Raw genomic sequence first — 26,857 nt, 5'->3', positions numbered from 1 at the left:
GATACCCCTTTGATTGTATTAAATTCCGAGGTTCACTTTTAGTTCATTAGACAAGAAGGGACTTGATTTGACCACATCATTTGGATGACTCAGAGCTGAGTCCCCACCCTCTTGGTGGGCTACATAAATGGATGTTCAATCAAGAACATGTAAGTACATGCACAGAACACAGAGGAAGAGAGACAGCTTCATAGACAAGGAAGAGGCCTTGGGAAGAGAAATGACTTAATCGTTTGCAGCTGAGGAGAACAGAACAGCTTGGAAGCCATGAGAGATGAGTCTTATGCCAGCCTACAGCTGGGATCATAAGAATCTGGGGATACAGAGCCTAAAGAGAAAGAAAGGTCAAAACCTCACAAATGTTGCCCACCATTTTGCTTCAGTATGTGGCAAAAGATGTTGGTAAGGAACTACCTTTTGATTTGGACTCTTTAGGGCATCGTGACTGTAAGCTTCTGCCCCAACTACATGCACTTTATAAAAGTCAGCGCATTTCTGGTATTTTGCATCAGCATCCCTTTAGACTGACTAATTAACCACATTGACAAATTGAAGGAAAAATTTCACATGATCATTTCAATTGATGTAGATAATGAATTAGAAAAAAATCCAATGTTCTTTCTTGAAAAACACTTCAAAATATTGGGATAGAAGGAAAATTCCCCAATATGATAAAAGACATGAAAAAACCAGAGCCAACATTTTACTCAGTGGGGAAAGGTTGAAAGCTTTCTAAGATCAGAAACTAGACAAGGATGCCCACTCTCACCACTGTTATTCAACATTATACTAAAAGTTCTAGCTAGAACAATTAGATCACGTTGAGAATCTTGATGTCTAGAAGAGAGAGACAGGTATGTTAAATAGGTACTAAAGTTCTGTAGATGCAAATTTAGAAATCTTTATGTACTTTCATAGGTTCCAAAGAAGGGAGTGCTGGATTCTATCCAGAGGGGAGTGTGGGTGTTCTGGAGGAGGTAAAGCTTGTTCTGTCTGGAAAGATGTCAAAAAATCGAAGGTGGAATAGTGTGTGGGACTCACGGTGAGTGAAGCAGCAGTAGCATTGACCTAGGGTGTGAAACAGCAAGGAATGTTTGAATAACTGCAGAAATCCTGGTAACTATGGTTTTCAGGTGTATGGAAAGAGAATAGTGAGAAAATAGAGACAGAGATAAGGACTTTGAACTTTACCTTGTATGAACTCATAAGCCATACGCTTGTCAATTATATTTATTTATATTTTATTTCCAAGCTTTGCTCATCCAAACTCGAAGTGGCTATTACAGCCAATTACTACTGTGGTGGGCTGTTTGCAAAATGGTTGCCATAATTCCCTGCACCCTGCATCCACACCTTCCTCTCTAATCATGGGCATGTTCAATTGACTTTCTTTGAACAATAGGATGATAGAAAAACTGAGGCCAATAGCTTGAAAAATGCTTTCCCATTGAGGGGTGTCCTCTCTCACTGTCAATGGGAACCATGCAGTCATCACCATGTGAATAAACCCAAGCAACCCTGCTGGAGACACTTTATATGGTCACCTCCATCATCCCAGCCTAACCAGTACTAACCTCCAGATATGGGAGTGATGCCATGCTAGACCACTGCTTCCTCTTAACACATACTCATTATGGAACATAAAAAGACAAGAAGGAAAAAAAGATGTCATTAATAGTTGTACAACTATTATAGGCTTTCTCAGTATCTATATATCCAATCTTCTTTTCTGCACAGATTTGTTTTCTACATGGCAATGACAGTTCTATGTGAACAATTCTGCATCATGATTTTAAAATTTATGAAATAACTATATTCTCTCATATATTACTCTTCAAAATATCATGTTTAATGGTTGAATAATGGTCCATTCAATGGGTGAATTATAATATCTTAGCTATTTCTGGACAATTAGATATATGCTGCAATGAACCTTCATAAGCATAAAGCTTTTTCTAAATTTAGAATGATATCCTTAGAATATTTCCAATAAGTAGAGTAATTAGACCAAAGGGTATGAATATCTTTTAGAACCAACACTTATTGACAACTTTCCCTAAAGGAACTCATACCAATTTACACACCCAACAGCATTTTCTAAGTAACAATTTCACCAAAGCCTCAAGGACCCCATATGTTTTCATTGTTGTTCATTTTGTGTTGTTTTTTGCGGCGGCTTGTTCGGTCGGTAGAGGTGGGGTCTGGCTGCAGATGAGGGGTCGGTCCAGCTCAGGACGAGGGGTCGTTCCCGCTTGGGACAAGGGATCGGTCCCGCTTGGGATGAGGGGTCGGTCCGGCAGCAGACGAGGGGTTGGTCTCACAAGGGGTTGCGCGGTTCGGCTGACGGGGTCGCACGGCGAAGCCGGCGACGAAGGGGTCACCCGGAGAAGCAGGCGATGAGCTGGGGACAAGGGAGGCCAGGCCCTAGTCGGGGGCTCTCAGGACAGGAGGGTGCACGGCAGAAGAACTACCGCGGAGACAAGGTAAACACGCAAGTCCACTTTATTGAGGGAGAGGCAACAGTTTTATAGGGGCTGGGGAAGGCTGATTGGTCGAAGCCACACCCTGTTCTGATTGGTTGCCAGAGAAAGGTCAGTAGGCAGTACTGGACGGGGGAGGGGGGGTGATTAGGGATTGGCTGTTGCTGTTGCTGGGGGAAGTGGCAGGGCTTAGTGATTGGTGGCTGCTGTTGCTGGAGTAGAGGGCAGACTTGAGTTTCCCGCCCACGCCTGGCTGTTGCTGCTGTCGGGGGAGGGGAAAAGGGCAGACTAGAATTTTCCGCCCTGCGCCTGCACAGGGAGAAAGAAGAAGAAGGGTGCCGCCCCACAGGCATCGTGTCGTGCCATCCGGGAGGAGGGGTGGCCGCGGAAGCATAGCTGCCAAGAAGGGGAGCCCCGAGGGCACTCTGCACCCATGCCGAGCTCCCTTCAGGGGTGGCGGTGAGTCCGACCAGCCACCCTATTATGGGGGCAGCGGCTTGACCTGCCGCAGCTGCTCCCCCACCAGGCCAGCAAACCACACTACAGCCCGAGGGGTGACCGCATTTCCCCCTTCTTTTCAAATAAGGGCCAGGATGGCAGCAGCAACAAGTAGCCGAGTCCCAAGAGGCAGTAAGCAATGAGGGAAGCGGGGCTGAAGAGGGAGGTGAGTATGACGGGGATATAAATGTACAATTTAGGGGGCGGTATCTTGCCATTGCAAGCAAGGGTGGCTAATGTCCAATTCTTGTTGATCTTGGAAACTATAAGGTCTATCTGCTGTTAAAAGTCCCGAATGACAGTGCGTTACAGGTAGTTGATCTCTTCTTGGCGGTGAAGAGCGGTAGAGGCAGACTGTGTGATGGTCTGGAAGATCGCAGCTGTGAGGACAAGTCGCGTCAGGGCACCAGCAGCAGTGGTGGCGGCAGCGTTGGGAGTGGTGAAGACGTAGGCGAGGACAACAACAAGGCCAAAGTCTTCACGGGCGTGAGAGAGGCCGATGTTAACGGGGCGGGCCGACATGGGGCGGCCCAATCTAGAGAGCGCGGTGATGGGAGCCGAGATGCGTGGTGAGACGAGGGGTCAGAGCCGGTGGGGCTCCGACGGTGGTCGCAGGCCAAGAGAAGGCCCCGACGAGGGGAGGGTGGAACGACGAGCAGTGGAGCAAGGCAAAGGGGAGCAAGCACAGAGGGGAGGAGGCAGAGGTGAAGGCAGGGGTGGAGGTGCTCAGGCATGCACTCCTGAGAGTTTTATTGGCGCCTCTTAATCATAGCGGGTCGGTATAAGCCCCCGACATGGAAGGAGAAAGCCATCCAGCGATTCTCCCAGACCGCCGTGGATCATATGAGATCACCAAGGTTCAGGAGCAGCAATGCAGAGCAAAAAGATAGGGGTGAGAAGAGAGGAGGGCTTAGGGCTCTGGTAGGGTTACTTCAGACGTGCAAGCGCGTGCTCCCGAGAAATCCAAGGCTCCTCTTAATCATAGCAGGTCAGTATAAGCCCCCGAATGGAAGGAGAAAGCCATCCAGCGATTCTCCCAGACCGCCGTGGATTGTATGAGGTAGCCAAGGCTCAGGTAGCAGCAATGTTGCACGAGAGAAGCCCCATGGTGAGAAGAGAGGAGGGGGGGGCGCCAGGTTATGGAGTGAGGCTGTGGTGGAGTTGCCTTGCCCCACGTTGGGCGCCAGCTGCGGCGGAATACTCGGTCGGTAGAAGTGGGGTCTGGCTGCGGACGAGGGGTCGGTCCAGCTCAGGACGAGGGGTGGGTCCCGCTTGGGACGAGGGATCAGTCCCGCTTGGGATGAGGGGTCGGTCCGGCAGCAGACGAGGGGTCGGTCTCACAAGGGGTTGTGCGATTCGGCTGACGGGGTCGCCCGGCGAAGCCGGCGACGAACTGGGGACAAGGGAGGCCAGGCCCTTGTCAGGGGCTCTCAGGACTGGAGGGCGCACGGCAGAAGAACTACCGCGGAGACAAGGTAAACACGCAAGTCCACTTTATTGAGGGAGAGGCAACAGTTTTATAGGGGCTGGGGAAGGCTGATTGGTCGAAGCCACGCCCTGTTCTGATTGGTTGCCGGAGAAAGGTCAGTGGGTGGTACTGGATGGGGGAGGGGTGGTGATTAGGGATTGGCTGTTGCTGTTGCTGGGGGAAGTGGCAGGGCTTAGTGATTGGTGGTTGCTGTTGCTGGGGTAGAGGGCAGACTTGAGTTTCCCGCCCACGCCTGGCTGTTGCTGCTGTCGGGGGGAGGGAAAAGGGCAGACTGGATTTTTCCGCCCACGCCTAGCTGTTGCTTCTGTCAGGGGAGGGGAAAAGGGCAGACTGGAATTTTCCGCCCTGCGCCTGCGCAGGGAGAAAGAAGAAGAAGGGTGCCGCCCCACAGGCATCGTGTCGCGCCATCCGGGAGGAGGGGCGGCCGCGGAAGCATGGCTGCCAAGAAGGGGAGACCCGAGGGCACTCTGCGCCCATGCCGAGCTCCCTTCAGGGGTGGCGGTGAGTCCGACCAGCCACCCTATTATGGGGGCAGCGGCTTGACCTGCCGCGGCTGCTCCCCCGCCAGGCCAGCAAACCACACTTCAGCCCGAGGGGTGACCGCAGTTTTTCATCTTTATAAATTTGTGTGAAAAGTGAATTCTATTTTTCATTGCAATTACTTCTTATATAATCAATAAGGTGGAAGAGTTGGAAAGTCACATTTTCTCAGACTACCTGATAATTGGGCTGGTTGATTTCTCAAAATTACTTCCCTAATTTATTCCACACAATAGCTTAAGGTGCTCTCTGAATCTGTGTTGGCAGAACAATTTACAAATATTGAGAAAATGCCATCCATTTGTATCTAAGAATGGGCCTATCCTCATGAAAATTATTGGTGGCAGACCCAAACTCTCCCCAAGCCACCCCTTGGCCATCTCCATTGTATTTCTTTTCCTTAGGCTGCCATAAAGTCCCACAAACTGGGTAGCTTAAAGCAATAGAAATTCATTGTCTCACAGTTCTGGAGGCTAAAAGTCCAAAATCGAGGTGTCCATAGGGCCATCTTGCCTTTAAAGTCTATCAGGAAGTATCTCTTCCATGACTCTCTTGGCTTCTAGTGGTGGCTGGCAATCCTGGGTGTTCCTTGGCTTCAATCTCTGCCTCCCTCATCACATGGCCAACTTCTCTCATGTCTGCCTGTGTGCCTTCTCCCCTTATAAGAATACCAGTTATATTGGATTATGGGACCACCCTACTCCAGTGTGACCTTGGTTGTCTTAACTAATATCATTGCAGTGACTGTATTTCCAAAAAAGATCACAGTCACAGCTTAGTTCTTCACTAAATTATTTTTGGGGATATGATTCAACCTGTAACAGTCATGGTTTCCACACAATCTTCTTCCAAGTTACAGGTGAGCACCTGAGGCCTTTGAGATTTTAAGAAGTTTGCTTAAGTGTCCCATAGATACATGAACTTATTTTTTAGTAAAAAACTTTAAATGGATTGTTGGGGAAAGTGGATGGGGCTCCTCAGTTCATAGCACAAGAAAAATGATAAAACATCATTATGAGAAATGAAAGGACAAATATTGCATGGTCTCACTAATATGAACTAAACACAAATAATAAATTCATGGAGATAAAATCTAGAATATAGGTAATTAGGAGATAAGAAGAGGGTTGAGAAGAATTACTGGTGATTAATGTATGTAGAAGTTTTAATTAACTTGACTGTAGGTGTGTGGAAATGGATAGAATTGATGGTAACACATGATTATGAGTAGAACTAATGAAGCTGGTTTATAAATGGGATTGTGGACAACAAGAGCTGTCTAGGGATGCAAATGTCAACTGAAAGAAAGCTAGAGAATAACCTAGCTTTCTGAATAACACAGTAAACCCAGAGGTGAAAGAGAACTGTGGTTAGTAGAAATGCAAGAATATCCTTCTGTGACCTAGAACAGATGAACATCACTGCTGCAAGGTGGTGGGAATGTGTAGAAGCATACAAAAAATACAATTAATGTAGCCTATGGACTATAGTGAACAGTAATGCTGTAATATACTTTCATCAATGACAAAGATGTACTGTGTTAGTAATAGAGGGGTATGGAATAAATATGCCAGAGTTACACTGTGGACCATGGTTAGTGGTAAGAGACTAATGAAACAAATGTGCCACATCATAGTTGTGTGTTGGTGGAGGAGTGTTGTATGGGAATTCCAGACATGTACATCATAATTTTGTAAGTTCACAACTTCTCTACTAAAAATACATTAAAAAATAAATACATGCAAATAGGAAAAGTGGAATTAAAACCTCCAATATTTGCAGATGACATAATCCTATATTTAGTAAATTATGAAATGTCTACAACAAAGCTATTTGAGTTAATGAATGAGTTCAGCAAATTCATGGGATGCAAGAACAACATTAAAAAATCAGTAAGTTTTTATATGCTAGTATTGAACATTCTGAGGGGTGAATCAGGAAAAATTCCCATTTGCAATAGGAAAAAATGTCTCAAATACCTAGGCATAAAATGTAATCAACAAGTACAGGACCGAAATGCAGAAAACTACAAAATAATGCTAAAAGAAATAAATGAAAACTTAAACAAATGGAAAGATATTCCATGTTCATGGAATGAAAGATTAAATATTGTGAAAATATCAATCCTAGAAAAACTGATTTATAGATCCTATGCAATACCAATCAAAATTTCAATAGCCTACTTCACAGAAATACAAAAGGCACTTCCAAATTCATTTGGAAGGGAAAGTGCGGCTGAGTAGGCAAAAGCCTTCTAAGAAGATTAATGTGGGAGGAATTTCATTTCCTGACCTTGAAACATATTACAAAGCTACAGTGGTCAAAAGATCATGGTATTGGCATAGAGATAGACAACAATCAGAGGAAGAGATTTGAGACTCTAGAAATAAATCCTCCTATCTCTTGTCAACTGGATTTTAACAAACATACAAAGTCTATGTTAGTGTGACAAGAGTCTCTTCAACAAACCATGTTTCAAGAACTAGATATCTATAAATAAAAGATTGAAAGAGGACACCTATCTCATTCCCTATACAGAAAGCAACAAAAAATGAATCAAATACTTAGATATAAAATCAGTACCATAAAACTACCAGAATAAAATATAGGGGAACATCTTAAGGACATTGTGATATGTGGTGGTTTTTTAGAACTTTACACCCGAAGCAAGTGTAAAAACAACAACAACAAAAATCATAGATAAATGGGACCTCTTCAAAATTAAACACTTTTTGTCCCTCATAGGACTTTGTAAAAGGGTGAAAAGCAAGGAAACTTAATGGGAAAAAACAATTGGAAAAATCACATGCCCAATAAAGGATTAATATTCATGATGTATAAACAGATGTTACCACACAATAAAGAGACACATGATCAAATTTTAAAATGGCGAAAAGACTTCTAAAGACATTTGTCCAAAGAAGAAATACAAATGGAAAAATGAAAAAATGTTTAACATCACTCATGATTAGGGAAAATGCAAATGAAACAATGAGATATCATATCACTCCCATCAGAACAGCTGCTATGAAAAAGACACAGTGTTTGGCAGGTCCTAAGGAGGCTGAATATAGATTTGCAATGTGATCCAGCAATGCCACTACTGAGTATGTACCCAAAAGAACAGAAAGCAGTGACACGAATAGACATCTACACACCTGTGTTGACAGTGATATTTACAATTGCCAAAAGTTGAAAATATAACAGGTGTCCTTCCACAACTGAATGGATAAAGAAATTGATGTATTCAGCAATAAAAAGAAATGAAATTGTAAAGCATAGGAGAACATGGATGAACCTGGAGGATATTATATTGATGTGACACAAGTTAGACACAAAAGGGCAAATATTGTATGACTGCATTACTATGAAGTAAATATATTGTGTAATGTACAATTTCATTTATATAAAATGTAAATATAAATCAATTGATAAAGATGAAATTTAATTAGTGGTTATGGAGGGCTAGGAAAGGCATGCTAAGGCATATGGAGATTTTTATTGGAGTAAAGAAATATTTTTGAAATTTTTTCTGATAATGTATGCATAGCATTGTGATTATACAAAAAGTGGTCCCTCATTCAACTTTAGATAGTTCATAGAGTATTTGAATATATCTAAATAAATTCTATTAATTTATATAAATAATATATATATTATAAATAATATATAATAAATGCTTAATAGAGAAATAATTGTGCAAGAGTAGCCAGAAATAGGAGCTATGTATAGCAGAGAAAACAGATTGAAAGGGTAAAGAAAAAGTTGGAATCAACCCAAATGCCCATCAACAGATGAGTGGATCAATAAAATGTGGTATATACACACAATGGAATACTACTCGGCTGTAAGAACAAACACACTACAAACACATGTGATAACATGGATGAATCTTGAGAACCTTATGTTGAGTGAAGCAACCCAGACATTGAAGGACAAATACTACATGACCTCAATGATATGAAATAACCAAGCTGCCCTAGATAGCAAGAGACTGAACGATAGGCTTACAGGAAATCGGAGGGTGGAGGAAGGATATGAGCCGATGTCTGCAGGGGTGCAATTTAAGACTAGAGGGTGGTAAGTATGAACACAAAGAAGAGATAAAATGGGGGCAAGGGGTTACCTTTTGTTGGGGCTTTACGGGTTTGAGGGTGGCTGGGGAGGGACGGTTGGGTAACGGTGCCCAAAAGTGGGGGGAGGGAGGGGTAGCATACGAACACAGGAGAGGGACAGGAGGTGGTGGAGAGTAAAATGCCGAGAAAATCATAACAAAATATAATAAAGAGGGTTACCGGTTTAGAATGCTCGGAGGGGAGGGCCTGAAGCAGGACGGGCTCCTGGGGAATGTCTAAATGCTCATTCTGCCAGAGTGGGTGACACCATGGGGTAGAATCCCAAGTAGTGAGAGTGGGGGTGGACCCACATCCTGGGGAGGACTGATGCCACCAAATAGAGGGAACTCTATCCCTCGAGAGAAAGGGTGGCCCCCAGGGCATTGGGGCAGTTGAGCAGGTTAGGCCCTGAACACTATTCCATCTATCTCTGGAAGTGGCTCCTCAGGAAACGGAGGTTGGCTGTCACTGTGGGCACCAAGGTGGAAGGGAAAATGGACGCTAAATGTGTGGAACCAAAGTAAATGGGGGGCAAGAGAGGAGTTTCTTGAGAGTACACAAGGATGGATATAAAACATGTAATATTACACCATAACATATAGGAGATGATAGACTGATAATGTAAACCATAATGTAAAACATAGGATAACTAAAAATGTAAAGAACTGTGTATCCTAAAGTATGCACCATAATGTAAGCACAGATATTACCTTGTTAGAAAGCTAATGTCTCAGACTCTGTACATCACTTTAAGTAAATATGATGTGAATAGGGTGTAAGAGTATCGCTGTGAAGGGAAAAGGTTTTGTGATGGATGTATGGGAGTGCTGTATATTGTATATATGCATTGCTGTGGTCTAGGACTCCTATGAAGAAATGCTGAATAATTAGGGGGGGGGGGGGAAAAAGGATAGGATGTGGAAATTTTTTCAAGTCAACATTCTTTATCTAAGTTCTTTATTTAACTTTATCCAAGTTCTTTATCTATCCTTTAAACCCATCGCTATATGCCATTCCCTAGTAAGGGACCATGACATTATATTGGGCCTCAAATTTCGGGGAGTTCTGGATCACAGAGTGTTTCAACAATGGCAAAGGAGGAATACTGGTATGGGATACCAATGACAGGTGATATATGGCTGACAGGGAGCTATACAGAACATATGTCCAGGGTGCATGGTAATGATTGGATATACTCATGGTGGCAATAATTGGAAACCACAGCAGGGGGGGTACTGGGTTCCTGGCCAGTGGTGCACTGTCGTGGTCCCTAGGGGAGCAGCGACAGTCTCCCAGGTACAGCGGCGGGGACCGGGAGGGAGTGAGGGTTCAACGGTGAGCCCCTGATGCTAATGACTATGCTTGTGAGCTGATAAACCTAAAATAAGAACAAGGGAAATGGACTTTGGCCCAGTGGTTAGGGCGTCTGTCTACCATATGGGAGGTCCGCGGTTCAAACCCCGGGCCTCCTTGACCCGTGTGGAGCTGGCCCACGCGCAGTGCTGATGCACGCAAGGAGTGCCGAGCCACGCAAGGGTGTCCCCCGCATGGGGGAGCCCCACGCGCAAGGAGTGCGCCCGTGAGGAAAGCCGCCCAGCGTGAAAAGAAAGAGCATCCTGCCCAGGAATGGTGCCGCCCACACTTCCCGTGCCACTGATGACAACAGAAGCGGACAACAGAGGCCGACAAAGAAACAAGACGCAGCAAATCGACACCAAGAACAGACAACCGGGGGAAGGGGGGAAATTAAATAAAATAAATTAATCTTTAAAAAAAAAAAAAAAAAAAAAAATAAGAACAAGGCCTAGAGCAACATTGTGCCTGGGAATTTCCTCCTGTCAGCCTTCATGTTACTCAAATGTGGCCAGTCTCGAAGCCAAACTCAGCATGTAAATGCAATGCCTTCCCTCCAGCGTGGGACATGACACCCGGGGATGAGCCTCCCTGGCAACGAGGGACCACTATCAAATACCAACTGATGATGCAACTGGAAAAGGACCTTATACGGAAGGTTCAATGCGGATCAGCAGAATATCCATGTCTACATAAAATACCATGACTTTAAAATGCTGTTTGACCTAAAGTAAGGGGGAAATGGAAAGGAGAAATGAGTTTATATGGCTACGAGTTTCTAAAAAAGAGTCTGGAGGCTGGCAGAAGGATTGCCCTCATGCACAACTGAGCAGAGTCAGAGAGACAGATAAAGCAGATACAACCCCCAGATAATGGTTCCTTTGAAGGCTTAAGAGACCCATGAGAGTTATGGTCAGGGCCGATGGGGTTAACTATCAGGGCAGATGGCCCCTCTTTGGAAATGGTGTGTATGTGTGATGAATCTGGACTCAGATGGGATCTCCCTTCATAAGTCTTTCATGCTAATGTGCCGGAGGTGCAGTTAACGTTGGGGTGTAAGATATATTTAGGGGATTTGAATCTCTGGACCGACAATGTGATAGCCAGGTCCTGAGCCTCAACAGACTCCAGCACCTACAATCTGATTTATTGGACTTACCACACTCAGCTAAGATGGAGTTGAAGAAGGACAATCACCACACCGTGGAGCCTAGAGTGATTACAACTGAAAATGGGAGGACTGCATCCAGCATCCATGTGGAATCTGAGCCTCCTCTTGACATAGAGGTGCAATGGACACAACCAATCCAATGTCCACATAGAAGAGGTGGCATGGAATTGGGAAAAGTGGACATGGTGGACGATGGGTATGGGGAAGGGCAGGAGGAGATGAGAGATGGAGGCGTCTTTGGGACATGGAGCTGCCCTGGATGGTGCCTCAGAGGTAATCACCGGACATTGTAAATCCTCATAGGGCCCACTGGATGGAATGGAGGAGAGTGGGGGCCATGATGTGGACCATTGTCTATAAGGTGCAGAGGTGCCCAAAGATGTACTTACCAAATCCAATGGATGTGTCATGATGATGGAAACGAGTGTTGTTGGGGGGGGAGAGGGGGGGTGGGGGGGGGTGGGGATGAATGGGACCTCACATATATATTTTTAATGTAACATTATTACAAAGTCAATAAAAAAAATTAATTTAAAGAAAAATAAAAAAAAATAAAAATAAAAATAAAAAATAGAAAGGGTAAAGAATTTTCTTGTAGGTTTTTGTATATTATTATTATGACTATTATGGAAATAATTAAAATGCTTTCATAATGATTGAGGTGAGGAATACAAAAACATATGATTATAACAAATACCTTTAATATGTATCAATAAATCTGATTTGTTAACAAAAAGGAAACAGGTAAATGGGAAGCCATCAAAATTTAAAATTCCTTTTGCTCAAAAGGCTTTATCATAAATGATAAACGACAGCCTATACAATGAGAGAAAATATTTGGAAAGCACATATCTGATAAAGGATTAATATCCAGTATATATAACGAAATCATTCAATTTAAGAAAATGGCAAACAACCAGATAAAAATTGGGTAAAAGAAATGAAGATATCTCTCTCCAAAGAAGATACAAAAATAGTGAGTAAACAAATGAAAAGATAGTCAACATAATCTGCCATCAGGGACAGGCAAAACAAAACCCTTTCATATTCAATTAAATGGCTATTCTTTTTTTTTTTTTTTTTTAATTTTTTTATTTTTTATTGACTTTGTAATAATATTACATTAAAAATATATATGTGAGGTCCCATTCAACCCCACCCCCCCACCCCCCCTCTCCCCCCCCCCCCAACAACACTTGTTCCCATCATCATGACACATCCATTGGATTTGGTAAGTACATCTTTGGGCACCTCTGCACCTCATATACATTGGTTCACATCATGGCCCATACTCTCCTCTATTCCATCAAGTGGGCCCTGTGAGGATTTACAATGTCCGGTGATTACCTCTGAAGCACCATCCAGGGCAGCTCCATGTCCCTAAGACGCCTCCACCTCTCATCTCTTCCTGCCTTTCCCCATACCCTTTGTCCATTATGTCCACTTTTCCCAATCCAATGCCACCTCTTCTATGTGGACATTGGATTGGTTGTGTCCATTGCACCTCTATGTCAAGAGGAGGGTCAGATTCCACCTGGATGCTGGATGCAATCCTCCCATTTTCAGTTGTAATCACTCTAGGCTCCATGGTGTGGTGGTTGTCCTTCTTCAACTCCATCTTAGCTGAGTGTGGTAAGTCCAATAAATCAGATTGTAGGTGCTGGAGTCTGTTGAGGCTCAGGATCTGGCTATCACATTGTCAGTCCAGAGATTCAAATCCCCTAAATATATCTTAAACCCCAACATTAACTGCACCTCCAGCATATTAGCATGAAAGTCTTATGAAGGGAGATCCCATCTGAGTCCAGATTCATCACACATAAACACCATTTCCAAAGAGGGGCCATCTGCCCTGGTAGTTAACCCCATCGGCCATGACCATAACTCCCATGGGTCTGTCTCTTTAGCCCTCAAAGGAACCAATATCTGGGGGTTGTATCTGCTTTATCTGTCTCTCTGACTCTGCTCAGTTGTGCATGAGGGCAAACCTTCTGCCAGCCTCCAGACTCTTTTTTAGAAACTCGTTAAATGGCTATTCTTAATCTTTAAAAAAATGAATAAGGGTTTTTTTGTTTGTTTGTTTGTTTGTTTATACCCCCTTGCAGCTTGCTTGCTGTCTGCTCTCTCTGTCCATTTGCTGTGTGCTCTTCTTTGTGTTTGCTGGTCTCCATTTCTGTTGTGTCACCTTGCTGAGTTGGTATTCTGCAGTGCTTGCAGGCTGGGCGGAACTTGTGGGCTGGTGGCATTCTGCAGTGCATGCCTGGTGGCTCTCTGTGGAATGTGGGCATGCCTGCCTTTTTACAAGGAGGCCTTGGGACATGAACCCAGGTCCTCCCATATGGCAGACAGGTACCCAACAGATTGAGCTACAGCTGCTTCCTGATAATAAGTTTTTGAGAGTACGTACATAGAGAAGAAGACTCATTCATTGCTGGTGGCAATATAAAATGATACAGGTCTTCTGGAAAACAGTTTGGAAGTTCCTAAGAAAGCTCAGTATAGAACCTACCATATGACCTGGCAATCACAATGCTAGGTATATACCAAAAAACAATGAAAGAGAACAGCCCAAAATAATATTGCACACTGGTAGTCATAGTACTGTTATTCACACTTGCCAAAAAGATGGAAGAAGCTCATGTCCATCAATCAATGAATGCATAGCAATATATTATTGTATTAGTCAGGGTTCTCTAGGGAAACAGAATCACCAATAAATATCTGTCAATAGTATGTGATTTTATGAGTCTCTCATGTGACTGTGGCGATGCACAAGTCCAGGTTCTGCAGGCAGGCTGCAACCAGGAGCTCTGACGAAAGTCCATTGAAGGTTCTTGACGAATTCTGGGAGACACTGGCTGTCTAAAGACGAGGAAGGAAATTCTCACTCAATCCTAGAATCACTTCCCCTTATAAGGCATGCAAATGATTGGAGAAAGCATCACTCATTGCTGCTAGCAATCTCCCTGATTGATGTAATTTTAAACAGCATTCTATGATTTACCACTGCAATAAAATGAATGTTGACTAAAGTCCATAAATGCCCTTGTATTACAGTTAGTCCAGTGCTTGTTTGTCCAAACAACTGGGCACAACTACCTGGCTGAGTGGACAAATTAGCCTAACCATCACAGTCCATCCCTTGTCAACTTGGCAACCACACACATTACCTTAAACCATACTTAGTCTCTCAGTAAAAACAGTAACAAACATGCATATATATGTATTTCGACTAAACAATGTTGAACTCTCCTGCTTACTACTGGAAATACATTAATTCCATACAGAATATGATGCAAGGTCTTCGGTAATATTCATTCTTAAACTTGATATCCTCAAATATTATGACATGAAATTGATACAACTTGTTATATGATAAGGGAAAACTTTGTGGAAGAAGACAAAGAAATTTGTTTTGTATATATATACAATCTACACCATAATGAAAGAAGGAAGATTCTTGACCATTACAGTTCTCATTTCTGTAACTGGTCATGTGTTTGAAGTTCATATTTATCACTACCTTCTTCTGCTACCCATTCCATATTTCCATTACCTGTGGTTCTTTGCCTGGTGGAGTGATGCAACCTTCCATTCCTGAAGATTCTGGGCCATTTTTACTCCTGCTTGAATTAGGTTGTTGCAATTTCCCATTGACTTTAGTCATATGACATGGCAGTATGAGGAGATGCCCTAGAGGATCTCCTGTATTCCAGGCAAACTCTTCTTTACCTGCATCATATAGATGCAGTCCTATTTCCCCTTGATAATCAGGATCAATCACTCCAGCCAGTATCGTAATTTCCTTCTTTGTTGATTCAGAGGTAAGAGGAGCTCAAAGTGGTCAGGTGGCAATTTTAACTTCCAGTTCGATGGAATCACTGTTGTGTTCCCTGGTGACAGCACTCTTCCTTTGGTGATTAAAATCTGTAGACCAACAGAGTTTGAGGTTGCAGGGTCAGGAAGTGAAAAATCTCCTAGGGAGCTACTAGGGGTATTATTGAGTGGTGCCCTTTTCCACCCCTTTTCCACCCTTTGATTCCTGGACACATGGATCCTGGTTATGGGAGAAACATCACAATAGAATGGATGCTGATTTAGAGCATACACAGCCTCCTGGAGAACATTGCCCCAGCCCTGTATGGTATTGCCACCTCATTGGTACCATAATTGAGTCTTCAAAAGACCATTCTACCATTCTATCAATCCAGCTGGTTCAGGGAGAGGGGGAACATGGTAAGACCAGTGAATTGCATGGGCATGTGACTATTCCTGCACATCATTTGTTGTGAAATGGATTCCTTGACCAGAAGCAATATTGTGTGGAATGCCATGGCAGTAGATAAGACATTTGGTAAATCCAGGGAGGGTAGTTTCGGAAGAAGCATTGTGTGTAGGAAATGCAAACTCATATCCAGAGTATATGTCTATTCCAGTTAAAAGAAATTTCTGCTCCTTCCATGGTGGAAGTGGTCCAGTGTAGTCAACCTGCTAACAGGTAACAGGCTAGACACCTTGAGGAATGGTGCCATATTGGGTATGTGTGTGCGTATCTGCTGCTGGTAGAATGGGCACTCAGCAGTGGCTATAGCCAAGTCAGCCTTGGTATGGGGAAGCCCATGTTGCTGAGGCCATGCATAACCTACATCCCTATCTTTGCCATGGTCACTTTGTTCATGAGCACATTGGCAAAGACAGGAGTGACTGGGAAAACAGGCTGAGCATTAGCCACAGAGCAGGTCATCTTATCCACTTGATTATTAAAAACTTAATCTGCTGAAGTCACCTTCTGGTGAGCATTTATGTGAGACACAAATATTTTCATTTTTTGGCCCACTCAAAAAGGTCTACCCACATACCTCTTCCCCAGACCTCTTTGTCACCAATTTTCCAATCCTATTCCTTCCAAGTCCCTGACCATCCAATGAAACCATTGGCATTAGCCCATGAATCAGCGTACAAGTGTACCTCTGACCATTTCTTCATCCAAGAAAAAAGAAAACCAGGTGCACTGCTCAAAGTGCTGCCCACTGGGAGGCTTTGCCTTCACCACTGTACTTCAGGGAAGTCCCAGAAAGGGACTTAAGTGCTGCAGCTGTCCACTTTCGGGTGGTACCATATACCATGCTGAACCATCTGTAAACCAGCCCTGAGTTTTCTCTTTCTCAGTGAATTGATTACAAGTGACTCCCCAAGAGATCAAAGCTGTGGGCTGGGAAAAAGAAGGTAATATAGCAGTGTTGGTGACCACGAGCATTTTGGCTACTTCCTCATGTAACTTACTTATGCCTTCAGGACACACTTGAGCTTTATCTCATATATACCACTTCCACTTTATTATGGGGTGCTGTGGTACATGCCCAACTTTATGATTTGGTGGATCAGACAATACTCAGCTCACGATAGGCAACTCAGGTCTCATGGTAAATTGAAGGTCCATGGTTCAGTGTTCAGACTCCTCTAAGACCCAGTACCAGTCCAAATGCTGTTTCTCAAAAGGGGAGTAGTTACCTGCATAGGATGGCAGGACTTTGCTCCAAAATCCTAAGTGTCTGCACTGTGATTCTCCTATAGGGGCTTGCCAAAGGTTCCAGACAGCATCTCTATTTGCCACTGAATTTTCCAGCACCATTGGAACTGCTGCATCATATAACCCAAGTGGTAGTGCAGCTTGCACAGCAGCCTGGACCTGACACAGAGCCTCTTGTTGTTCTGGTTCCCCCCCCCCCCCCAAAACTACCAGCTTTTCTGGTCACCCAGTAACTGAGCTGGAGTAGCACACCCAAGTGAGGAATGTTTTGTTTCCAAAACCCAGAGACCAACTAAGCATTGTGCCTCTTTTTTGGTCATAGGAGGTACCAGATGCAACAGTTTATCCCTCACTTTAGAAGGGATATCTTGACATGCCCCACACCACTGGACACCTAGAAATTTCACTGAGGTAAAGGACCTTGTATTTTAGTTGGATTTATCTCCCATCTTCTCCCATGCAAATTCTTTACTAATACATGCACAGTTTTTGCTACTTCTTGCCCACTAGGTCCTATCAACATGATATGATCAATATAATGGACCACGGTGATGTCTTAAGAGAAGGAAAGATGAGTAGATCCCTGTGGAAAATATTATGATGTAGGGCTAGAGAGTTGATACACCCGAGGCAGGACAATAAGGTATACTGTTGGACTTGCCAGCTGAAAGCAAAGTGTTTCTGGAGGTCCTTACTAATAGAAATGTAGAAAGCATTCACCAAATCAATGGCTGCATACCAGGTACCAGGGAACATGTTGATTTGCTCAAGCAATGATACCACATCTGGGACAGCTGAAATTGGAGGCACCGCCTGCTTAACTTTATGATAATCTATTGTTCTTCCAAGATCAACCGCTTTTCTGTACAGGCCAATTAAGAGAGTTGAATGTGTTTGTTGTGGGAATTCACCACCCCTGCATCCTTCAAATCCTTGATGGTGGCACTAATTTTTACAGTCCCTCCAGGAATCCAGTATTGCTTTTTAAATTTACTATTTTGCTAGGCAGGAGAAGTTCTAGTGGCTTCCACTTGGGCTTTCCAACAATAGACCTCATCCCACATATCAGGGATACAATGTGGGTATTTTGCCAGTTGCTGATTATGTCTATTCCAATAATGCATTCTGGAACTGGAGAAATAAACACAAAACGGGGCTGGGGACACACTGGACCAGCTGTGAGACAGGCCTGAGCTAAAATCCCATTAATCACATGATCTTCATAAGCTCCTACTCTGATTGGATCACAGTGATATTTTGAATCTCCTGAAATTAATGTCACTTTTGAGCCAGTGTCTAATAATCCCTGAAATATCTGATCATTTCCTTTTCTCAGTGCACAGTTACTCTGGTACAAGGCTGTAGATCTCCTGGGGGAATGGCAGGAGGAAGAACAGTATACATTTTGGGCAGTTTAACAGGATCCTTCCCCCAGGAGCCCTGGCCTTCGCCTCATTCAAGGAGCTCTTGGTCTATAAACTGTTTCAAGTCTGGGAAATGATTAAGGTGTCATGATTCTCTGTGTCTGTAATTTGAGGTAGGCTTTTGTTCAGTTGACCTTGAACTCTTCTGCTTTTACAGATCTGAAAGAAATTTAGTAGACTGCCTATTTCACTGGTAGGTACCCCAGTGATGTATTATCTAAGGCCATAACTTTATGACTCATACTCAGTGCACTTAGTTTTAGTGCTTCCCTGAATCTGCCTTTCATTGAAGTAGTCACTCCCACCTTGACTTTGGCAATTAACTGCTGAAATCTGGCTTTTACCAGACCAATGTCTGATCATTCCCATAAAGTTTAAGGATTCTAATTCCATCAGAGCCCACCCAAAAGTAATATCTGGACTACAGAGAAGAGCAATCACAGAGCTACTCAGGGAAGATGGAGTTAGTCTTACAAATTTATTCATTATAGCCCAGGTTAAAGGTGTGTCCTCTGGACATTCCTGGGGTGGGTGGGCAGCTCTCAAATGGTAAATCCATTCTAGCATTCGAATCTCAGTAAGCCCTTGAATTTCCTCTTCTACTGTATGCAAGGGCAATTTGGGCATCTCAACCTAAGACATGCTAGGCCATCTTTTGGTCCATGCTTCAGTCAGTCATAAGAACAAACTGCTAGAGCCCTCTTAACCCTTGAGCTACATGTTGAATCCAGTATTTTGTTTAGTGGGCCCTTATCAATAAATTGAGCCTGATCCCACTTTATCTTCCCTTCACCATTATCCCATACTCTTACTATCCATTCCCACACATATTCCCCTGATGTGTGTCTATATGAGATGGAAAACTCATGCAGTTCTTTCTGAGTATACCTTACTTCCTCTTGGATCACACTTGTATTTCACCTTGGGGGCTTGTTGTGATTTTCGTCTAGTAATAGGCCTTGAAAATAAGAGAGGTGGTGGGGGTGGGAGAGGAGAAGGATTAGAAATGCCTAGCAAGCTACTGACCTTAAGGCATCCCCTAGCATTTTCTTCTGGTGAGACAGGATTTATTTCTTCAGGCAGGGGTTGGAAGGCAGTTTCCTCAGGGAGGACTGGAGGCTCAGCAGTGCATACAGGAGTTTGGCCGGTATGTCCCACAGGGCTGGGGCAGACTGGGGGCTCGGCAGGTCAGGCTTCAATTTGGGTGGTACACACCTCAGGGCTGGAAGTTGATTCAGACTTCCTGGGACAGGATGGAGGCTGGATGATACAAGGTTGAAAATGTGTGGTTTTGACAGGTCAGGCCATAGCAGCTCATGTGGTAATGATGTGGGCTATGGGTGGGAGGCTCTTTGTCTCTTCAGAGATAACCTAAGCTGTTTGACTTGTGGGTGTGGAAGGGTAAGAGGCTGGAATCCTGGCCTTGGTGACAATGGCAACAACTCCAGTCCCAGGAAACATTTAAGAATGCAAGGTCTATAAACCTTAAGTATTTAGGGGAAATGCAAACCAAATATGTTAAAAGCTTATCTAGAATGTCTGGAGTCCAAGTTAAAAGCTTACCTAAAATGTAGAAGATAGATATGCTAATTCAAGCCTATTGAGAACTGAAAAAAAGGGACCATTTGGCCTGTCATCTCTGTATAAAAGACATTTGAAACTCTTGTTCCAGGCTCGGGATTCAAACTGAAAGCTCCCGAGTCTTGCTGGCCATCAATAAACCATTTTTCCTTCTCAAAATCATTCCTGAGTCTTGGCCTCTCTATACACAAATAATTGAGCCTCTCTCAAAACTACAACATTTTTGGTGACTCTGGTGGGACAGCAAATGAAGACCAGGGACAGTAGCATTTTGCTGCCCCTTCCAAATCCCCGAGGAAGCCGGGAGGACTTGGGTGAAACCCAAATCTGGGTGCCCCTGGATTAAATTTAATCCAGAAAAGATGTGGGCTCCACCAGAATCTTCCCAACAAAAGTTGAGGGCAATGGAAGGTCTGAGGAGAAAGATTCTGGGAACAAAAAGAACTCTGAACATGGAAGAAGGTAAGACTCCCTGGGTGAGCACAGTCTGGAAAGCCCTAGCTTTAATTGCTAGGAAGGGGAGGCTGATCACCTCCCAAAAGAACCCTAGTAGCCCCAGAAAACTGGGGGGAAGCCATTCTCTCTAGGCCTGGGATAAGGAGAAAACTGGGGAAAAGCCCTGGCGTTTTAGGTTTGTCTAACTGCATGTTAGAATCTGGTACTGGTCTCACATCCACTAAAGGAGTGGAGTCTTGATTTTAATAGGAAGGGCTTTTATAGGTTCGAGTCCTAATGTCCTGGAGAAAAACTGGGAAAAAGCTCTGGTGTCTTGGGTTTGTCTAACTACATGTTAGAATCTGGTACTAGTCTTAGATCCACTAAAGGAGTGGAGGCTTGATTTTAATAGAAAGGCCTGTTTATAGGTTCGAGTCCTAATGTCCTGGAAATTGGTCTAGATTGAAAAAAAAAAAACAAAACTTGGTTACAGGAAAATGGATCGCCTTTTCTAGTGGAGCTTGGTCTGGGTGTAAAGTTAAACAGTGGAAATAATCTAGCTGAAATCTTTTGTTACAGTGCTAAATTGTGAATGAATTTGCTTTATACCAAATGTTAAGTGTTCTAAGGTTTGTGATGGCTGTGGGGGCAGCCATGCTAAAAATATAGAGAGAGAGCTTGTGGGTCAGATTAGTGACCGTTGTGTTTCTATGTCAGCTCAATGCTACTGTTGGAGTTGTGTCATTATGTAAAGTAAAATGCAGTAGAGCTAGAACCATCCCTTGCCATAGGCAAGAGGGTGAAATGATCATGGGGCAGTTTTGAGGAGTCTGGATGTTTGTGGAGTCTAGATGTTTGTGCATGCTCTGCTGTCTTGTTTCTGGTCTGCCCCTTCACTGGGGCTTGAAGGCCATCTGTGTCTGCGCCACACACCCAAGTTTGTTGGGGCTGCCCCAGTCAGGGTGGCTAGGTCCCCAGGAGAGTTGCCAAATTTGCTCATTTTGTGTGTCTGCTCATTTTGACTGAAAGCTAGAAAGGGGAGAGGGGCTTGCCCCTTTCCAGTGAGTCCACACCTTCTATTCATAAGCCGCATTCCTGTTTAATTGTTGTGCACCCAACTGCCTGGAAGGGGGGAAGTGAAGGGGATGAAAAGCAGAATCAGAATAAATGCAGTAAAGTTCCCTCCATAGGGTGTCAAAGCCAAAATACGTTTGCATTCTGCCCAGGTTCTTAGAAGGTATTGTAGTAACTTTAAGTAAGAGAATGTGTTCTGTGAAGGTAAAATTTGTCTTAAAGGTATAAATAGTTATAAAAGTTTTAGCAATGCATTGCTTAAATAAAGGTACTTAAATGGCTAATAGCAGAAAGTCATTATTAAACAAAAACTGAATTGATAATACCAGCCTTCCCTGCCAACTTGCATTGGAAAAAAACTTTCTGGTATTACATGCTACTGAGTATTTAAAGCAAAGAAAAGTTCATTATTTTAACAAGCTTGTTTAGTATTAATGCAAATTATATATTGTAAGAAGTTTGCCTGGTAACTTAGATATAGAATGTGTTTTTATTGTTAAGGAAACAGAAGATGATTTTGTCCTAAGATAAAATGATTGATTATTGGAAAGAGTAGAGTGTGGGACAAAACCTGAATGAATACTGAAAATGTAGAAGGTTTGTGGAAGGAAACTTTTATGATTAAAATTGAGTAAGATCAGTATACAAAGAAAATCTGTTTTATCAAAATAGCTTCTTGTGCCTTAACCTCATCATTTCCTCAGTGTTTGAAGAAGGGTCTTATCTCTTTTAAAAGAACATTATGTTCTAGAAATCAAATCCTGAAAAGTAGCTTTTTATTTCAAACTAACTGCAAGAGATTTATTTTACCTTAAAAGAAAATTTAAAGTAATGGTTAAGTTCATTTACTATGTCATAAGTTGAATGAAAGGTGTTTAAAAGTGTTATAAAATTAACAGGTTTTTAAAAATTAATAAAAATGGTAACTAAGAGTTAAAATCATTTATAAATGCATTTATATTATAAAACAGTGAAAAGATAATAACTGAAATTATAGCTGAGTTAATTTAGCCTGAAACTATTATTTAAGTGTAAATTCTAAACTAACCTTTCCTTTGTTTATGGTTACTTCAAGCCTAACCTCGCCCCTTGCCTTTGCTATGGTTATTTCATAATAGCTTCTGCCCTACAGGCCAGAGAAGAGCTGGGACATCACTTTCTCCTGTCCTGGTATTAGTAACCCTTTCTCTCATGAATTCAAGTGTAAACTAAATAAATTGCTGCCTGATAGAATAAGGTTAAATGACCACGGGAGTTTTATTATCTCAAATCAAAAAGGGGGGGGGGGAGTCTCCTGCCTTGATGGTCAGTGTTCCTAAGAGTGGCAATTAATGAGAGAAACCAGTCTGTCCCCCTGAGGCTTCAAATAGCCTCAGTAAATATATATAAAATTAATCTTATTGCTTATTCAAAATTCTGCTAAATTCAAAGTAAAATATAAAGTTCTGAAACAAAAAAAAGTGCTAAAGCATTGAGAACATTTTAGTTACAATCCATTAATTGAGAAAGAAAATTCTTGTGTAAAACTGCATGGTCATAGTGTAAAACTGCACAGTCATAGTGCAAATTAAGAAAAGTTTCAGGAGTCTTTGAAATGTTTTGCAGTCACACTTGCTTTGTAAATATTAGAAGTTTAAAGTAACTAAAGTTATGTTTTTGTGTCAAACTATTCATGTCTGCCTATTTGCTCAAATTGTTGAGGTTAAATATGCAGTTATATAAGTAATATATATTTCTGGACCCCAAATTAACCTAAACAGTATATAAAATAATGCAAATTATAAGTAATATCAATGAGTTGTGTTTCTGTGTCTAACTCTTTGTGTCTGCCCATTTGCTCAGTGTATGTCTTCATACATCAGGATATTAATATCAAATTAACAAATGAAAATTCTTAAAAGAGCTCTATTCAAATTGTTAAAAAATTAAATATGCAGTTATATATGTAAATAAATGTTCTTAAAGCTCAAATTAAACTAAGCAGGATGAAGAAGTCATATAGAAACCTGATTATAGAAATAATTGGGAAAGAGCCTCCTCTTTGCAAGATCTTTAAAGGCAAGACTAGGTGTGGCAGATTAAACCTATCTACTAGGCCAGGGAATTAAGAATTAGTTTGCCTGGTAATTTCCCAGTTTAAACCTTTTGTCAGTCATAAAATGTAAAAAACAAACAAACAAAGATTAGGTTAGTTTTCACATTTAAAAAAAAGTTGATTGTTGTAACCTGGTGACCTGCTGCCTCAGTCTCCCACTCCCGGGTTGGACAGCAGTGGAGGAGACCAGCTTAGGCCAGTCCTATGGGCAGTGGAAGGATGCCCAAGAAGGAGCTAGGTCGGTGCCATTTCAGCACTAAATTCTATTCCTTATTTAACAAAGGGGAGCAGGTAAAAACTAAAATGGTTAGAATGTGATAGAGGAAGCAGTTAAATCATAAACTGTTGCATGGGAAAGTTAGATCTTCTCAGATAAGCTGTAACTTCTGAAGTATCCAATCTATGGAGAAACAGGAAGAGCTTGTGTGCTAGGCTTAGGGGTATAAATTGTGTAATTTTCTTTGTTCAGGGCACCAGCCATATCTGGCTCTGTGTCCCTTCTTGCAAGATTGAGAATAAATTATTTTCTTCTCCACAATCTGGTGAGTTTATTTTCTTCCAGAAGATTTCTTTCCCACAAAATAAAGGTAATTAGTGGCTGATTAACAAATTTCAATAAGTAAAGTCCATAAAAACTATGGAGAGATCTTTCCTGGATTATGATTAAACAAATTAAGTAATTGTGTAATGTGTTTTAAAACCTGGTAGTCAGTATGCTTTTAAATTATTCATTTTCATAACTTAAGGAAGTTTTCAGCTTCCTGTAAGGGAAAAAAAGAACATTCCTTGCATAAACTATAATGGTTTCAATTTTATTTAACTTGAGTGTAATCCCCCATAATTAATTTATGAACTAAATTAACATTATATATACAAAATCTTTAGTGTCATGAAAATAGTAAGTTCACAGTGGTGAAATTAGGCTAAAGGAAAAAGATTGTAGATATGCTCTCTTAAATAAATAAATTTCTTTGGTTGGTAATTATAATTTAATAAATTTATTTAAACATGAGGTGGCTAGTCAATGTGGTTATAGTCAATTATAAAGAGTTTGTAAAACATCTTCCAAACTGAAAATGTTTAAACAGTTCTAGCTCTAAAAGTCATTGTTAACTAAACACTTAGATTGGTATTAGTAGCAGAAATAACTTCGTGATAATAAAACCTGTCTGAAGGCCACCGCAAAGTACATATTTAAGTAAATACTAATAAAAAGTTATCTTGATTCTATTGGAAATATTCTGTTTTCATTTTAACAATGAAAAGTAATTTCTTCCCCCTCTATTACTAAAGTACCTACTGTTATCCTTATGGTAAAATTGTGTAAGTAAACAGTCATTTGATATATGATGCATTGCATTAAATTGTTTAAAATATATATATATATATATATAAACAAGGAATAAACTTTAACATTATCAAACTCTTTTGTGCATTCAAACCAGGCCTTGTATACATTGCATTTTGCCTCTCCATGTGAGTTATTGGCTAGGCTGGTCACTGGCCCCTCAATTAAAATATTTGCTATATCAGCCTCTGGTTCTGCTCCTGAAATCAATGGAAACTACGTTGCAGTTTCAAGCTCCTGCAGCAGCCAATGATGACTCAGTACCGCCAAGTGTACAATGGATATCGCCTCCAGACTGGCACTGTTCCATAGTGCCAGAGAGCACTATGCACCAGGCTAGTAGAACACTGGAAACTCTCTCTCGAATCAACGATGCTGCCACTTGCTCACTGCGTGAAGAACATGCTAACTGGAGCCATGGTACCAGAATACTACTGTAAGTGAAACTTAAACACAATTGGCATTATGGCCTGCTCTCATGGAGAGATAACATGTAAAGTATTACAAACCTAAAACTTAAAACTAATAATTGCAACTCTGAATCCTTATGCATTAAGTAATACACTAGTTAATATTAAGTGCTGTACTTTTATCCTGTACTAAATATATGCCTAATAATTATAACATTATCTTTTCTATTTTGGATCAAGTGCAGATGTATATTAGACATGTTAAATTCCTAGTAAATTCATTTTCTAAACAGTTAATAAACATGTCTATAGCATAAGGTGGCAGTCTCAGCCAGGCTCAGTCAACTTACTATATTCTACTGTACTCTACTGTGTAGCAAAGGTGAGGCTTGCTTACTGATGGTGAGTCACCTATTGAACAAGTCAAAATTGCTAGAAATTGTACAATTAAAACCAAGGTGTAAAAAAACTTTATTCTGTAGTTCTGATAACTCCCACAGCTGAAAACTAAGAAAATTTCCAACTTAGTGTTCTAATCCTGAATGAAGCCAGTTGCCCAAGGAGTGCCAGTTCACCAGGATCATCTAACAGAGTTAATTGAGTGCCAATCATTAAACAGTTTGGAATGTGTCTTCAGACAAAGCTAAGTGTCTGTTGCAATTTCTCTCTAAAGATAAATAACTTAAAAAAGAATATATATGCTGTTCCCACCAGCTTTTAAAAAGGAGTGCCATCTTTATAGGCACCTATCCTTGTCTACCTCTGTAATCCAATGTCCTCTTTTAAAAACGGGTATTCCAAATTTTTAATTAAGTTTGTTTCTTTCAGAGTGAACATCTTATTAACCATATGAAAACTTCATCCAACTTGGTACAGAATGCCAGATCCATCTTACTCCAGTTAAAATAAGAAGTTTTACACCTTATTAGGCAATGACTACAGCCCATGGCCAGTGGGAAGCAGTTACAGAAATCATCTCCCTTCAGCACCCCTTTTAAATTAAAGGTGTAAACTCTTTAAGGGTAAAATAAATGTAATAGATGGATCTGGAAGCTGACTGGAAATCCACGTGAGTGCTGGTGGCAGCAGAATAACTGCAGGAAGCCCCTGCCCCAAGATTCTGCTGTCCAGAATGAAAAGTTCTAGACTTCTAAAAACAGTCCTGGATGCTGCACTAAAGACTGATAAATAATCAATCAAAACAACAAACAGCCATCCACCTCATACCTCCAACAGTAATTATGCCAAAGCGTAGCAAGTTAAACTTTGGCAAAGGGGGGAAATGATGTGGGCTATGGTTGGGAGGCTCTTTGT

At 41.9% G+C, this 26,857-nt stretch overlaps 1 protein-coding gene across 6 annotated transcripts in view; it reads right to left on the bottom strand.

The window, feature by feature from the left end:
• Positions 1 to 26,857, bottom strand: part of LOC101414844 (putative zinc finger protein 705B) — a 192,845-nt gene that overhangs the window by 55,138 nt on the left and 110,850 nt on the right. Inside the window, exons 5-6 of one of the 6 annotated variants that reach the window (XR_009184132.2) lie at positions 15,203 to 15,573; positions 14,170 to 14,508 (exon numbers count right to left, since the gene is read on the bottom strand). The exons of 2 other annotated variants lie outside the window; for them this stretch is intronic. Coding sequence is in view for 1 of the 4 variants with exons in the window: in XM_058290493.2 (XP_058146476.1) it covers positions 15,427 to 15,573 (147 nt within the window). In the remaining 3 variants the exon portion in view is untranslated. Of the gene's footprint in view, positions 1 to 14,169; positions 14,509 to 14,669; positions 15,574 to 19,626; positions 19,861 to 26,857 lie in introns of those variants that run through there. 3 more of the 6 variants (XR_009184133.2, XR_009184134.2, XM_058290493.2) reach the window with 3 other exon arrangements.

The sequence above is a fragment of the Dasypus novemcinctus genome, chromosome 30 (genome assembly GCF_030445035.2).
Source record: "Dasypus novemcinctus isolate mDasNov1 chromosome 30, mDasNov1.1.hap2, whole genome shotgun sequence".
NCBI lineage: Eukaryota > Metazoa > Chordata > Mammalia > Cingulata > Dasypodidae > Dasypus > Dasypus novemcinctus.
This window is presented reverse-complemented; position numbering and strand designations above follow the sequence as displayed.